We start from the raw sequence: 15,584 nt of genomic DNA on the forward strand, positions 1-15,584 counted from the left end.
CCTTTCCTGTATGTGAAAACCCCACTGAAGAAAAATCTCGCTTCAGGGTTTTCAAACTTTGAAAGCTGGTTGCAGCTTTAAACTTACAGTTCTTATACAAGTGCAGCATTAAGAGAGTTGCTGTGCACCTCTTAGTTTCTAACCAATGAAGTCATATCATTCTCAGATATGTTATTTCTTTTTTTCTTTTCGTTTTTTTGAGATGGAGTTTTGCTCTTTCACCTAGCCTGGAGTGAAATGGCACGATCTTAGCTCATTGCAACCTCCGCCCCCTGGGTTCAAACGATTCTCCTGTCTCAGCCTCCCTAGTAGCTGTGATTATAGGCACCCATCACCATGCCCAGCTAATTTTTGTATTTTTAATAGAGACAGGGTTTTGCCATGTTGGCCAGGCTGGCCTCAAACTCCTGACCTAAGGTGATCCACCTGCCTTGGCCTCCCAAAGTGTTAGGATTACAGGCGTGAAACACCATGCCCGGCCATGGGACGTCATTTTGGAGTTTGGTTAATGTATAGGCAATTCTGCAATGTCTACATTTAAGACATTAAAAGCATGGTTTCTAATATTAGACTACTTAGGATAGAATCTTGGCTTCACTACTTCCTAGCTGTATGATCAAGGGCAAATTGCTTAATCTCTCTGTGCCTCAGTGTTCTCAGTTGTAAAATGGGGATAATAAATAGGGTTACTGTGAGTACGAAATTAGTTAATACATAACGTAAAACACTTTAAACAGTGCCTGACATCTAATAAATGCTATCTATGATAGAAATTTATGATAAAAATAGAAGAATTAACTAAGTTGAAGGACTGTTTAAGGACTATATAATCCCACAGAGCCATCAATATGTTTCTCAGTCCCAGATAGACCCCAGAATGAATTTTTGCAATCTACCTGATTGTATATATGCATATGTATCTTACGGGAAAACTCAGCAAAATCATAAGATTTAGGTCCTGGCCCTCAACTATTTTCCTTAACAAAATCTATTTTAGGCAGATGCCATGAAGGTAAAAATTATCATGTTCCAGGGAAGCCTCATTGCACACTACAAAGGACTATGACAATAACAGGTTTTAGATTTATTTTCTACATTGCTCTAGCATTTTAGAACGGTACTTTTACTACTCAAGCCACTTTCCTGCAACACTCCCCCAAATTTCCCTCCTTCACAGTGGCCGATCTCAAAGCGTTTTCAATGTAAGTGCTTTTCCTGTTAGTGAGACTTCCCTATGAAAATAAATACAATTTAAAGGCTGTTGGAACCTAAAACTCACTAAGCCTGGAGAGAGATGTGACTGTCATCTGAGTCACACATGGTTACAACTTCTGTTTCTCACATTATAGATTAACTTGCTTTCTTATTTTTCTTGTTCTATACAATGGGTAGAGAGAATTAAACGAAGTTAAGGACAAAAACTTCCTGCCTTCTTAATGATCCTTATAGATTAACTTCTGCTTTGTTGCCCTGGTTTGCTTAGATCAGATGAAAGAAAATCCTTTACGAAAACCGTGAAACGTACTCTTCCCAAAAAGAAATACTGTCTATAAGCAAATTGTTGTAACTATTCGCTAACCTTGTATGAGAAAATGTTGTAATCCTCCTAAAAACATCTCCGTTTCTGCCTACAGAAATGAAATCTTAAATCTCTACTTCGGAAGGCTGACTGCTTTCCTAGGAGTCGGTGTTTCTAAGGTGGGCTATCCTTAAACTTTGCGCTTTTGATTATTTTACATTGACACCTCCTGCCATCCGCAAGCCCAAAGGCAAGGATAATAAAATATGACACAGAACCAATTGGGACAGAGCTATGAAAACCTCATACCCAGCTGGGTTTAGGGCAGTCCTGCAGAAGCAGAAGCAAATTTGGGAGTCACTAGACCCTCCGGACCCGCCCACCTCCACCACCGTCCGCCCCTATGACCTTCGGCCCCTCCCTAGCCCCAGAGCACGCCGGGAGTTGTAGTTTTCAAAGACCTGTCCAGGCCAGCGCAGGCGCTTGGGGTTCCCCTCCCGCCCAACCCCCGCACTTTTCCGGATAAGGAAGCGGCCCGTGCTGCCACGCAGTCGCCGGACCGCGGGAGGGGGCTTCTGGGAGTTGTAGTCTGTTGGGGCGAGCGCCGACGGTAAGGAGACGTAGCTTTCAGTGGGGTCTACCGCTGCGGTTGGTTCCCGGCAGGAGCCGCAGGGTCAGTCTGTGACTCTTCCCCTACCACGCTCCCCCAGAGGCTGAGGAGGCGCTTTCCACTTCTCCTCCGGCTTTCCGTCTTGGGCACTGTGTGCTCCTTGCTCCGCGGTTTATTTCTCTGCCTAGTCCTCCCTCGCCTCTTCGGTCTGTCTCCAAAGCCCGGGCTTGGCGGGGACTTGCCCTCCGGTAAAGGCAGGGCCGCGACCTCCTGAAACCCGGTGCCCGTCCTGCAGGAACCTTCCTCACTAGGTCCCTCATACGGGGTTTCCGCACCGACTCTCTCCTCCTTCGCCGCGGTCCTCGCCGCGCTCATCTCCTTCCACTCTTTTTTTTTCTCTTCTGCAGGGATGGAAGCTTCCTGGCGCCAGGTGGCCGGTGGCCGAGGCCGAGCCCGGGGACGGGCCACTGCCGCCCCCTCAGGAAATGGAATCCATCTCCGCGGCGCCGGAGGAGGGCGAGAGAAGGGGTCGGTGGGCGCGGTTCCTTTTGGCGCCAGTCCGGGAGGAGTCGCGACCTCGGCGGCTTCAGGGAGCAGGCACAGCCCAGCGGGATCCCAAGCCCTGCAGACTCCCGCAGCCAGCGGTGAGAATGGCTCCCGCCCGCGGGCTCACCTGGATGCCTCCTAAGGCAGTTGCTAGTCAGGACCGCCTCCGCCCTCGCCTTCTCTCTTTCACTGCTTTTCCACTCCTTCGGGAGTTTGTTAGCCGGCCCACTTCTCCAACCTTTCAGGTGGCAGCTCTTTTCGGCACTCTAGGTAGATTTCCATCGCACCTCTTTCATCTTAATTTTAGGTGGTATTACCTTTGTTCCTTCCCTCCACTCTTGCCTGCTTGAATCTCCAGACCATAAGTTGTAAAATGCGGCCGGGTGTTCTGATTTGGTCTATAGTGTTGTTTGGTTAACACAGAGTTTTATATGTGGATTGGTTGTCAGCCTTTGTTTGTCGTTTTTAAAAATCTGGTTAACAACCTTGTGGCTTTAGTATCTTTGTGCATGGCAACAGTCAGCTCAGCTGAGTCACAGAAATCCCATTTAGATTGGACTTGGGCACTCCATCTCACATTCTCTCTCATTTCTGGAGCCAGGTGTCATTTGTCATCTTTACCTTTGCCTTTGTTTCTTGACTTTTCTATTCCTTGTAAGCACTTGAGCTTTTGATACCTTCCTTGACTGTAGTTCCTATTTACAAATTCCATGTCCTTCTGTGGATATATCTGGTGCTGCCTCCGATATATCAATATCTTTTATCTGAGACCATGTTTTCGTGGAGCCAGGGAGCACTTACGGTTGTGCATGGGGCCGAGGAAATAATCCCTGAAATCATTTTATTTTTGTGTCTGGAATGCATTTCAGGATACATTTTTTTTGGGTGGGTAGCAGAATTGAGTATCTGAGTGATTTTTCTCCTAGGCTAATTTTAAACGTAGGTTGTATCGTCTTAGCATGCAGTTAATGGTGGTGATGATAAGGTATGCAATATGGAGACGTGTGAACAGGTTTGGTAAACTTTCTTAGATCTTGTGGGTAGAATGAAAACAAGCATTCTCTACCTGGATAGTTGAGATTTGGCTGTAAGAAATAATACGTGAGAAGGTTGCCTTGTCAACTTGTCTTCACCTTGAGATGATGTTAGATGAATACATTTACCAGGTTATGAATGTTCTCATTATCTCTGTCCAATTCAGCCTCTTTTCATATGTCTTTTAAGTGCTAATTTCCCATAGATTAATGACATTTATCATCTCTTTTATGACAAGTTTTGAATTATATATCTCATAGCCAGTTTTTTTTTCCCAGTACTCAAATATTGCTAGGGAAGCATGATATACATTTTTATCCTGGTTTACTTGAAATACTCTGTTTGTTTTGTTAATAACCCCTAACCAAACTGGTTGCAATAAGAAAAGGAAAATGTTTCATGAGGGAACATAATCAAGTCTGAATATACCACCTAAGATAAGAGAGCTTCTCTTGGTAGTGGCTCATAAGTTTCAAGTACAATGTGAATTTTAAAATAGTCAATCAGTAAATTTAAAATCCTCTCAAGATGGGAATTTATGAACTCAGATCAATTCTGCAGGTTTATGGCTCCTTTCTTAAACTGTGTTTGCTGTCCATAAGAGCTTATTAACAGTGCTTGAAGAAAATCCCCGTGGTCCTTGCTCTCAAGAAGTTTGAAGCTTCTTTGGGAGTATGTGCAGTGAAGTAATCTGATTTTGTTTTGCATGATTAATCAAGTAACAAAATGAGAAGTACAGATAGTGCTAAATAGTGGAAGAACAAATCCAAAATTAACATTCTTTTTGGAATGAAGTTGGAAGAAACCTGTTTTCCATGTTAATATTTTGTGTGGATTAATGTAAAATGCTTATTTTTTTGTGATCACAAAAAGTCAATAATAAAGGCAAAAAGTTCTTGACCTAAGAAGCCGATTATAAATATAGTAGGTGCATAGTGAGTACTGTTGATACAAACTCTTTGGTGGGGCTGGGCTGGACTGGGCTGGACTGGACTGGGCTGGACTGTCCTGTCCTATCCTACCTGTTGTTCAGAAGGTGGTAGATTGAAGTACCTACCTTCCCTGATTCTTTATGTGCTCACTGTGGACATGTTTCCTCACTTCTTAAAAATTATTGTGCACAATGTACTTTAAAACGTCTTAATTTTTGTTAGTCCTTATTTTGAAGTTGATCACCAGTATTTTGATAATTCTATCGTATTTTCGTATTTTTTTCTTGATTTGTTAATCACCGTTTTCATACAAATTTGCTGCATTTTAGCAGGATATTTACAAAAGTGAAAGTTTTTGTTGTGGTATTCTCTTTAGTTGTGTGTCAAGGAATTTGAAAATACTTTTCTCATGGATTACAGGAAGATAGAATGCTCCAAAGGTGACTTTGAAATGCATGTTGTAAAATGATAGCACATTATGCTTTTCTTTTTGAGAGATTGTTTTGCAGAAATGAAACTTTTTTCTTTTAAACAGAGCTAATGTCTCAGAAAAAATTTGAAGAAATCAAGAAAGCTAACCAAGCTGCAGCCAGAAAACTTGTTGAAGAACACTTTAGCTCTTCATCTGAAGAAGAAGGAGATGAAGATTTTGAAGGAAAACAAGGAAAGATAGTTGCAAATACGTTTATAACATACACTACTCAGACAGGTACTGATCATCTAAATTTTGACCTTTGACATCAGTGAAACTATATTCCTGACATTTTTTTGGTAATGCCTTTGTTCTATATGGAATAGATGTTATGTCTTAAGATGAGCACTGTGTGTTCTAGAGTTGAATTTTTGTACACTTTGGTATTTGAGTTATATATTGTGTGACACTAATTTTTCTATAAAGCAAGTAGAATGGCAGTGGCTCTTGTATAGCCTTGGGAGGCCTTTGTGTGTATTTATTTGGCGTTTCAGTAGAAAGCTTGGATAGGGCTGCTAAAGCTCCGGAGCAACAAACTGGGGCAAGTTTTTTCTGGTTTTGATGATTTAATTTAACTAGAGGACTTTGTGTACCCCCTCAATCTATTCATTTTTTTCATCATGTTAAATGTGTCTTGAAGTCTTTTTAATTCTTTACTTCCTTATTTTATATCTTATTTACAACATCTGATGTATTTATTTTTAGAGTTGGGGTCTTATCCTGTTGCCCAGGCTGGAGTGCAGTGGTACAATCATAGTTCACTGCAGCCTCGAACTCCTGGGCTCAAGTGATCCTCCTGCCTCAGCTTCCTGAGTAGCTGAGACTACAGGCATGTGCTGCACCTAGCCATACTTTAAAAAAAAAAAAAACCTAAATTCCCTCAGGTTTGACGTGTACATTCGTGTTATCTGTGGTTTATATCTGGTTGCTCTTAAAGCCACATATGTTTATGTGCGAACGGGCCAAAGTGATGTTGCTGTGTACCACTTTAGTATTAAGTGTAAAAATAGATTATTTTAAATGTAGATATTGTCAAACTTTCTGCCTTTTATACTTTAAAATTATTATTGGAAATATTCTTGCATGTAGGCCAGGCACAGTGGCTCATGCCTATAACCCCAGCACTTTGGGAAGCCAAGGCGGGGGCATCACTTGAGGTCAGGAGTTTGAGACCTGCCTGGCCAACATGGTGAAACCCCGTCTCTACTAAAAATACAAAAAAATTAGCTGGGCATGGTAGCGCATGCCTGTAATTCCAGCTACTCAGGAGGCTGAGGCAGGAGAATTGCTTGAACCTGGGAGGTGAAGGTTACAGTGAGCCAAGATCGCGCCACTGCACTCCAGCCTGGGAGACAGAACAAGACTGTCTCAATTAAAAAAAAAAAAAAAAGTATTTTGCACGTAATGTCAACATTTATTAATATATTTGTAGAAATGTCATATTGTTTATATATCTTTTATTAGTAATATATATTTATACCCTTGCTTGGTTCTTTTTCTTACTTCAGTATACTGTTAAAACCAGGAAAAACCTTAGAAATATTTTGGGAAACAATTCTACAGAGAAGAGGTGACTTTCCTAGAGTTACACAATTAGTAATTGGCAGAGCTGGGTTTAAACCTAGTTTACTTAGCTTTAGAGCCATTACTGGGCTGATTGCATCTTCTCTGTAAAAGCAGAAAAATTCTGAGGAGATTAGACGGTTACTTTTGTACCTGTTTGTGGGGAAAAAGCAGCGTTGTACAGCAGTTAAGAACATTGATATTTGAGCCAGATTGCCATGGTTTGATTCTTGGCTTTGCTACTTGGCTGTAGGATGTCTGACATATTGCTTAGCATCTTAGGGGCTCAGTTTCTTCTTTTGTAAAATGGGTATAGTGACACTAAATACCTTAGAGTTGTTAGGATGAAATGAATCACTATGTGTAAGTACCGTAGTGCTTACGGTAGTGCCTGTTGTGTAGTCTGTGCTGTATATCTGTTTGCTGGAATGTTTAATGTATTTTGTGGCTTGATTATTAGAGATTTTCTATCATAGCTGCTGCTTTCTTTTAAAAATTTTGTTTCTTTTTTCAGTCATGTCTTCCCTTGATCATAAGGCCCCACATCCTAAGCTCTCTTCTACTCTATACTAATGTATTCCTTAGTTATTATATTGTGCTTTCATGAGAAGTATAAGGCCAGTGATGCCAGGATTCAGGACTGTTGGTACAACAGAATCAGAAGCATAGCAGAGTTTGAGCATGAGTTCGCGTAAAGGCAAATAAAGAGCATGAGAGTTAGTCTTTTTTTTTTTTTTGGAGACAGTCTTCTTCTGTTGCCCAGGCTGGAGTGCAGTGGTGTGATCATAGCCCCCTACAATCTTGAACTACCGAGCTCAAGTGACCCTCCTGCTTTAGCCTCCCAAGTAGCTGGTACTGCAAGCGCACACCACCATGCCTGGCTAATTTTTTTAGAATATTTTTGTAGAGACAGGGTTTTCCTGTGTTGCCAGGACTGGTCTTGAATTCCTGGCTACAGGGAATTCTCCCACCTCAGCTTCCCAAAGTGGCAGGCATGAGCCACTGTGCCTGGCTGAGAGTTATTCAAGTCTTCAGACAGAAGGATTTATGTATTTCACCCTTTCCTTCCCAACCCCTAACCTTGGCGATTAGGTAGTTGCCTGAGTATACTGATAGGATCATGAAGATAGTTGCACATCATCAAGTAGGTTTCTAAGGAATTTCCCATAATTGCTAGGGAATTAAGATTAGGAAGTTTGGCTGAGAAGTCTAGTTTGGCAAGGTGAGAACTGATAAAAAGTAACTCTAAGATTAGAGGGTTTCTTATTTCTAAAGGACTTTATAGAAAATAATCTTAAGAAGTTTTCTGCTTTGAGAGGACTTCGCTTGAACCATTCTAGATAGAGTCAGATTTTATTTTACAACAGAAAATGCAATAATGTCTTTCAGTCTGGTATGTAGAAAACATTTGTCATTTGTAAGTTTTATTAATTTTTAATCTGCTTTTAGTCTTACAGTGTTATGGTAATTTTTTTATGCTGTGTTTTGTATAAAATCCATTAGTATTTGATTCCCATTCCTTTGCCTCTACCAATGTAAGAAAATCTGATCACTTGATTTAAGAACATACATACCAGAGTAATGCGATGATTCCCACCTTAACATTATTGAATTGAAGACCAGGACTTTACCAAAGGAGTTCATTTTTATTTGAGCACAGCCTTTGCATTTTTGTGATTCTTCTCTCAAATTTCGGACTTGCATGGCCAACTTCCTGATGAGTATCTCTATCTTGCTGGTGCATGGACACATCAAACTGCTGTTGAAAGAGAACTTATTTATTCTTTTGTGTTCTTTATCTTAATAGCACTACAGTTTTCTCAGTCACCCTCCCAAGCCAGACATCTGGGAGCAGAGATGGCATATGCATGTTGTTTACTGCAATTCTCCCTCTACCCATGTCAGACAGCTCAGCAGACACAGCACTCTTCCTTCTGAATGTTGACATGAACATCAGCTTTTAAAACTGATACAATCTCATTGTCACCAAGTCCTCCTAAGTTTTACTTCCTAAATTTCTTAAATCTACTGTTACTCTGCCTGTGTACTGTCACTGCCTAGTTTAAGCCTTTACAGCTGCTTAACATGTGGATTAAATCCATATAATAATTGTGAGGTAGATAACTGTTACTACTAATTTTACAGATGAGAAAACTGAGACACATTAGGTAACTTGCTCAAGGTCATTTTTTGCTTTATCTGCTGTAACTACCTCTTAACTGGTACTTCAGCTTTCAGTCTTGGCCTCCACATACTCATTTTTCTTTAGTTGCCAGAGTGATCTTTTTAAAATGCATGACTTCAAATGCCATGCTATCCACTGTGAAGTGCTGGGCAGTACATTTTATTGATGCAGCCAAACTGTAAATATTTCAGAGAAATCTTACATAAATTTTTAAAATATAAGGTTAGTTTTTATTTTGTGAAAATCTGTTCTGTCTTCTTCTTAAATACTGTTTTTTGAATTAGCTGTTAAATTAGATGAAATTTAAAATGTTTTGTATCTGTTAATGCCAGCTTAGTTGAAAAGCAAAATAGACACCCCATATTATTATTCTGCTCTTAAGGATTTTTTAAAAAACTACAATGTTTGTTTAAAATAAAGCAATTGTCTGTAATAATTTTATAATAATTTATAGTTTTGAGAGTACGTTTGCGTTTATTTTGTTTAATGTCCTAAATCACATTTATTTTATGGTAGGGCAAGCTTTTGTAAGTGCTGTGTTTACTCAGATGATTTTAGAAAGTAAAGAATTAGTCATATGTCCTGTTTATGTCATTTTTCTTTTTGGCAACTTAAATTTTGGCTTGAACCACGTTATTATCATGATAAGTTCTGTACTTATGTTAGTTTATGCTTTAATCTACTTTTTTTTGAAGACTCAGTCAACTTCTATTGAACGTATCTTTATTGTTCTAAAGCCATGCAGGCTTATTTTTCTCATACTAAAGTGACTCAGATTATTGCCCTTTTGTTGTCATTTGTGCTTTAGGGGACTTGTTCTATTTTTCATTTTGCTGTTACTTGTTATTTGTTGGACCTTCCTGCAGTAACTGCTCACTGCAGTATAGCATAGAGGTTAAGAGGGTTCACTTTGTAGGCAAACTGAAGTTAATTCTTTTGTGTCTCAGTTTTCTCATTTGTAAAATGAAGATAATAGCTCATTTAATCCTATTGAAGTACTAATAGTACAGTGTCTAGCAAATAAGCACTCAGTAATTACTCAAAGAAAATAATGTCTGGTACTGTTTTTTCTGAAAAGCTTATTCTGCCTTCTTAAGCAGAAGTAGTGAACATATTTCATGAGATGTGGTTATTGTACTGTAAAAACCTCAGGGTCTTTTCATCAACAAGTTTTTATTAAGAATACACCTATTAAATTCACGCGCGCACACACACACACAAACACACACACACACCCACGCACTCACATCTATGCTTATGTTTATGCTAAGTGACTCTACTAATTCGTTTAGGCTTTTCCTTTCACACTTTGCTTTTCCTTAAGACTTTACATCTTCCAGCTCTTGCTTATGGCTCTGCCCCCACCAAATTTGTTGAGAATTGTAACAGCCAAAAAAGTAAATATAACAGAGAGAGAGAGCTGAGGTGCTGGTTTTGAACCATGTACACAAGATTTAATACACAGACTTTGTTACCTCTTGACAGCTCATTGGTTACTTTTTTAAAAAAACTTCTTGTTTTACAGCTATATTTTGAGCAATTGATATTGCTAGACAGTTCTTACGTAATGTGGTGCTATTAGTGAGTTTGTGTTATTTTCAGATGTTGTTTAGGATGAGATTTTCAATCTTTAAATTTCCAGATGGAGATACACGTGAATTAGAGCGAACAAAACAATATGTAAATGAAGCTTTTCAAGCAGGGGCTATGACATGCTTAATTTGTATTGCTTCGGTGAAGAGAAACCAAGCAGTAAGTTTTTCTCCTTATTTATATTAATGTATCTTCCCAAAATATCTTGGGAATTGGACTTACAATACTTAATGATTTATTCTTTTGTTTACTTTTGTTTAAAAATACTTCATTTGAGAATTTTGTATATGAATTGATCTTCATTTTAAAATACGTAATTTAAAAAAAATTACCACTAAATGAGTATCCAGTATTTTTAGCACTATTGAAATAACTTAGTTGTCTTCAGTTTTAATGCAAATGTTGATTTGATAGAACATTTTTAGCATCTGTACTTTATAGATTCCCACAAAAGTGAAATGTTAAAATGTACTATATTTTACTACTTTTATTGGGTTTGGAAAAAGATACAGTCCCTATCTTCAAGAAAGTAGAACTTGGCAATAACACTTATGGCTTAATTAGTTAGCGTATCCTGTGTTAAAGGCATTTTGGGAAGTGGTGAGGGTCAGTGGGGAGAGAGATTCGGACAAAACTCATGTCCTTGGAGGAGCTATGGCCTAGTGATAAAAATATCTATATGTAAATTTAAAAGGGCATTAATGAAGCAATTAAGAAGTGATTACTGAATATGAAAGACTCAACATTTAGACCTTAGATTAATTCACTGCTATCATAGCAGCATTGCCTAAAGAAAGCAAATCAAGTCAGATGAAATAGTTTGGTCATGTAGAGTGAATCAGAAATTTAACATGCTCTGGTTGGATAGAAGAGTATATCAGATATAGATTCCTTTTGTGCCTAGAGTCACATCTAGTTGGTTTACTTTGATTTCAGCTACAGGGAATGCATAATCTCTGCATGCAGATACAAACCCACTTTAAACACTTGCTGTGTGTGTGCGTTTTTTCCACCTCTGAATTTTCTTCTTGGAAACTGACTTAGCTAGTTCATGGCTATAGTGCAGAAGCACTGGATAGTTAAAGCCCCTTGCAGCAACATTGCACCACAGGGACTTGGTAGGTGAATGCCTCAACCTCCTTACCATTAGTGGTTGGGGCTGGGCAGTCCAAGGCGTGTTTTACATGGTTCTGCAGACGGTCCCCTGTAGGATTGAGCTTCTGTGGCCCTTAGTGGTAATCAGCTCAACAATATGCCATTCATTGGCATTTCTTTTTCCTGTCTAGTCCCCTTACTCCTGCATCCAAGTTCTTATCTCAGATGCTGCTTTGGGGGTAACCCAAACTAAGAAGTTGGCTGTTTAATGCTGTTGTTAGCTCATGCAGTATGCTACATATCTGATTTTCTCAAACAGTTGTAAAATGTTATGAGAAAAGGGGAACTGATTTTTATCAGTTTTATCAAAGTATTTGGCAGGTTTTAAAAATGAATTTAGTATTATTTCTTAAGCTTTTAAATTATGTATATTCTTAGTTTCTGATTACTTAATTTTTAAAATTTAGTATTAGTTAGGTGTTAGACTAACAGGTTTTATGTAACAAAAGGGCTATGTAGATATATCTGTGCATATTTATGTTTAAGGATTCTTTCGTAGTAGTATTTATACTTGGAAATAACCATCCAACAACAAGAAATTTAAGTACCTAAGTCTACATGATGTAATGTATAGCTATAAATATGCTTATAAAAAAGACTATAAAATTACATTTCAGTTATTATAGTATGACCTTATTTTTTAAAAGTATGAAAAATATATATATATATAAATTTGGAGACTGTCCAGAATGTTAGCAGTAATTATTTCTAGCTGAATGAATCTGTGTGATTAACAATAATTTTCTTTAACATATTCTACTTTAAATGCATTTCCCATGAAACAGTTCTGTTATACTGGAAGGAAAGACCTTTTTTCTTTAATCCTTAGATAGCTCTTGAAAATAGTTTAGTGTGATACTCATTTTAAATTATTTTACAATTAACAAAGAAAAATTAACATATATTAACTTCTGATACCTTTGTCTTAGGTTTGGAGCTGTTCGGGATGTTTCTGTATATTTCACATGCCCTGTATCCAGAAGTGGGCTAAAGACAGCGAGTTTCTTGTATCTTCTGTGACTGATGATGATTTTGGAAAGAGAGATTATCCCTGGCCTTGGTAACTTTTTCTAGTTAGTTGGATTATTATTATTATTTTCAGATGGAGTTTTAGTCTTGTCACACAGGCTGGAGTGCAGTGGCGATCTTGGCTCACTGCAACCTCCACCTCCTGGGTTCAAGAGATTCTCCTGTCTCAGCCTCCTGAGTAGCTGGGATTATAGTCACCTATCACTACGCCTGGCTAATTTTTTGTATTTTTAGTAGAGACGGGGTTTTACCATGTCTGCCAGGCTGGTCTTGAACTCCTGACCTCAGGTGACCCATCCCAAAAAATCCCAAAGTGCCAGTTAGGCTGGCATGCCACTGCACCTGGCCTAGTTGGATTATTAAATTGTAGGATAAATTAAAATTGTAGATTCTACATTACTTTATTGGTGGTTTCAGTATCCATGTTGGGCCTTTAATTAGTCATTTGGTGTGTGAATATATGGAACCTTAATAAAGGCTGGTTTTTTTCAATTTGAATTTGTATAACTAATAAATCATCCAGACTTAATTTTTCTTCTGCAAAACAGTTCCTTAATTATCCTTTGAAAGGACTTTCAGTTTTCTGTAGGACTGAGAATCATTCATAATTGTGATCTTCTTGTCCAGAATTCTATGAGGATGCATTATTATTACATTGTACAAGACTATCATTTAATGTATTTTGATTATAAGATTTCCAGTTTTATCCTCCCAAATCTCAAAACTGCAGGTGTATATTATACAATATCATTTTTTTTACATTTATTAGTTTTGCTTATTATTGATGATTATTTGGTCTTGAGAACTTTTGTTGTATTTCTAGAAAGAGTTGGAGAGTCGAATTTTATATCTCTGCTAAGTAAAGACAACAAGAAACTTATTCATGTTGGCTGTCCAGAGAGGTAGATTGACTATCAAAGTAGTGAAGCGTAAGCTTCAGGGGCTCTGTGTGGTCACACTTTGTAACTTTAGTAACTAATTTTATGTTTAAAATTTTGAGTTTTTTTTTTTTTTTTTAATTTAAATTTTTATTTTTTTGAGCCAGTTTTGCTGTGTTGCCCAGGCTGGAGTATAGTGGTGTGATCTCGGCTCACTGCAGCCACTGCCTGTATGGTTCAAGCGATTCTCCTGTCTCAGCCTCCAGAGTAGGTGGGATTACAGGTGCCCGCCACCATGTCCGGCTAAGTTTTGTATTTTTAGTAGAGATGGGGGTTTCACCATGTTGGCCAGGCTGGTCTTGAACTTCTGGTCTCATGTGATCTACGCACCTTGGCCCCTCAAAGTGTTGAGATTACAGGCGTGAGTCACCGCATCTGGCCAGTGGTGTAGTTTTTAAAAAACATTTAGACATGCTGGTGACTTTTAGAAGAGTATGTAAAAATAATTCTCAGCAATCTGTGAGAGATTTTATTTTCCTGTTACCAATGGGGATATTGAAGTTAATTGAAGGGAAATGACTTCATGCTGCTCACTCTTAAGTAGTGGAGAAACCTAGGATTTCTTACTTTTAAATTCAGTGCTTTTGCTATTCTTTCAGCTGAGTTATGTCTTTTGTCCTTGCTTTTAGAAATGTTATTTTTCTTTTCATTGAATGCACACTTTTTGAAAACTGTTTCAAACATTTCAAAGTATATTTTGCTCCTGCATATTATTTACTTGTGGTGGAGGACTTTTAGTGTTTAATAGGTACGGAATTAAGCCAGGTGTTCCAGCTTGCTAGTTTAGAGATTTAAACCTTATGTATATATTTTTTTTACCCTCACTCTTCTCACTTCTGTTTTAAGTAGTCATTTTGCCATGGAGGAGGAAAGGATCAATTAAAAAAAAAGTACTGTTACTTCTAATTTAAAAGGAACAACAGTTTAATCAGCTGTGCCGTATACTTTGTGTTCCATATTTCATATTTTTTTAAGAAAATAAATGACCATTCTGGTTAAGAACCCATTTTGTTTAATCCTCATCAAGATGGAGCTAGAACTTGGTAAAATGTTAATAATTTTAAGTTATTTTATGGAAATAAAAAATTTAAAATGCAGGTTTCTACTAAGATACTACTTTTTAATGAAGAAGATCTAGCATAATTACGTTTCATTGTTGTCATCCCATTTTAAAATAAAACTCATACATTTGCATATATTACCCTCACTGGGCCAGTTCAGTTTCAGTGCTGATGGGCAGTGTTAAGGTATGTTGAGTTGCCTATTAGTCATCCATACCCATGCTTATTAAAAATACATATCCCCCTTCACACTGGCTTAAAGGAATAGTAAACACTTTTAATAAAAAAAAAATTGAATTCTTCCAATAAAGTGCCAGTTATTTATTCCAGAGGCAGATGAACTTAGTATTTTGTTTTTGATTTTTCATTACAAGAACAAATATCTTTTGGTTATTTTGAATATTTATGTGGCATTTATTTGGAAACCGAACATATTCTCATGACAATGAAAATATTTTGTATATGATACAAAAGAAATTTAAATGTTAATATGAAACTTGTTCTAATGTAATGTGCTAACTATACTCATTTGTCTGGGAGATAAAGTTAGAGCGTCTTTTGAGAGTGAAGTGATCTATGATGATCTACAAGTACATTTCTGATAGAGCTGAAGGTTAACACTTCTACTACCAAAACTTATTTATTTTAATGATGGAAGTTTAAAGCCTTTCATGGTACTTGAACTTTTCTTTGACTTAGGCACATTCAAATTATATCTTTTTTTTGGGCTGGGCACAGTGGCTCATGCCTGTAATCCCAGCACTTTGGGAGGCCAAGGCTGATGAATCACTTGAGGTCAGGAGTTTCAACTCCTGGCCAACATGGCAAAAACCCCGAATCTACTAAAAATACAAAAAATTAGCTGGGCGTAGTGGCGCGCACCTGTAGTCCCAGCTACTTGGGACACTGAGGCACAAGAATTTTTTGTACCTCGGAGGCAGAGGTT

At 38.0% G+C, this 15,584-nt stretch overlaps 1 protein-coding gene across 4 annotated transcripts in view; it reads left to right on the plus strand.

Annotated features, from left to right (window-relative positions):
- The first annotated feature begins 2,032 nt into the window (after positions 1-2,032).
- Positions 2,033-15,584, plus strand: part of NFXL1 (nuclear transcription factor, X-box binding like 1) — an 80,278-nt gene continuing 66,726 nt past the window's right edge. For 2 of the 4 annotated variants that reach the window (XR_748778.2, XM_010370800.2), the window contains exons 1-5: positions 2,099-2,192; positions 2,537-2,773; positions 5,178-5,351; positions 10,505-10,614; positions 12,540-12,670. Coding sequence is in view for 3 of the 4 variants with exons in the window: in XM_010370800.2 (XP_010369102.1) it covers positions 2,539-2,773; positions 5,178-5,351; positions 10,505-10,614; positions 12,540-12,670 (650 nt within the window). In the remaining variant the exon portion in view is untranslated. Of the gene's footprint in view, positions 2,193-2,421; positions 2,441-2,536; positions 2,774-5,177; positions 5,352-10,504; positions 10,615-12,539; positions 12,671-15,584 lie in introns of those variants that run through there. The other 2 variants (XM_030919623.1, XM_030919629.1) reach the window with 2 other exon arrangements.

This window comes from Rhinopithecus roxellana, chromosome 2 (assembly GCF_007565055.1).
Source record: "Rhinopithecus roxellana isolate Shanxi Qingling chromosome 2, ASM756505v1, whole genome shotgun sequence".
Classification (NCBI taxonomy): Eukaryota; Metazoa; Chordata; class Mammalia; order Primates; family Cercopithecidae; genus Rhinopithecus; species Rhinopithecus roxellana.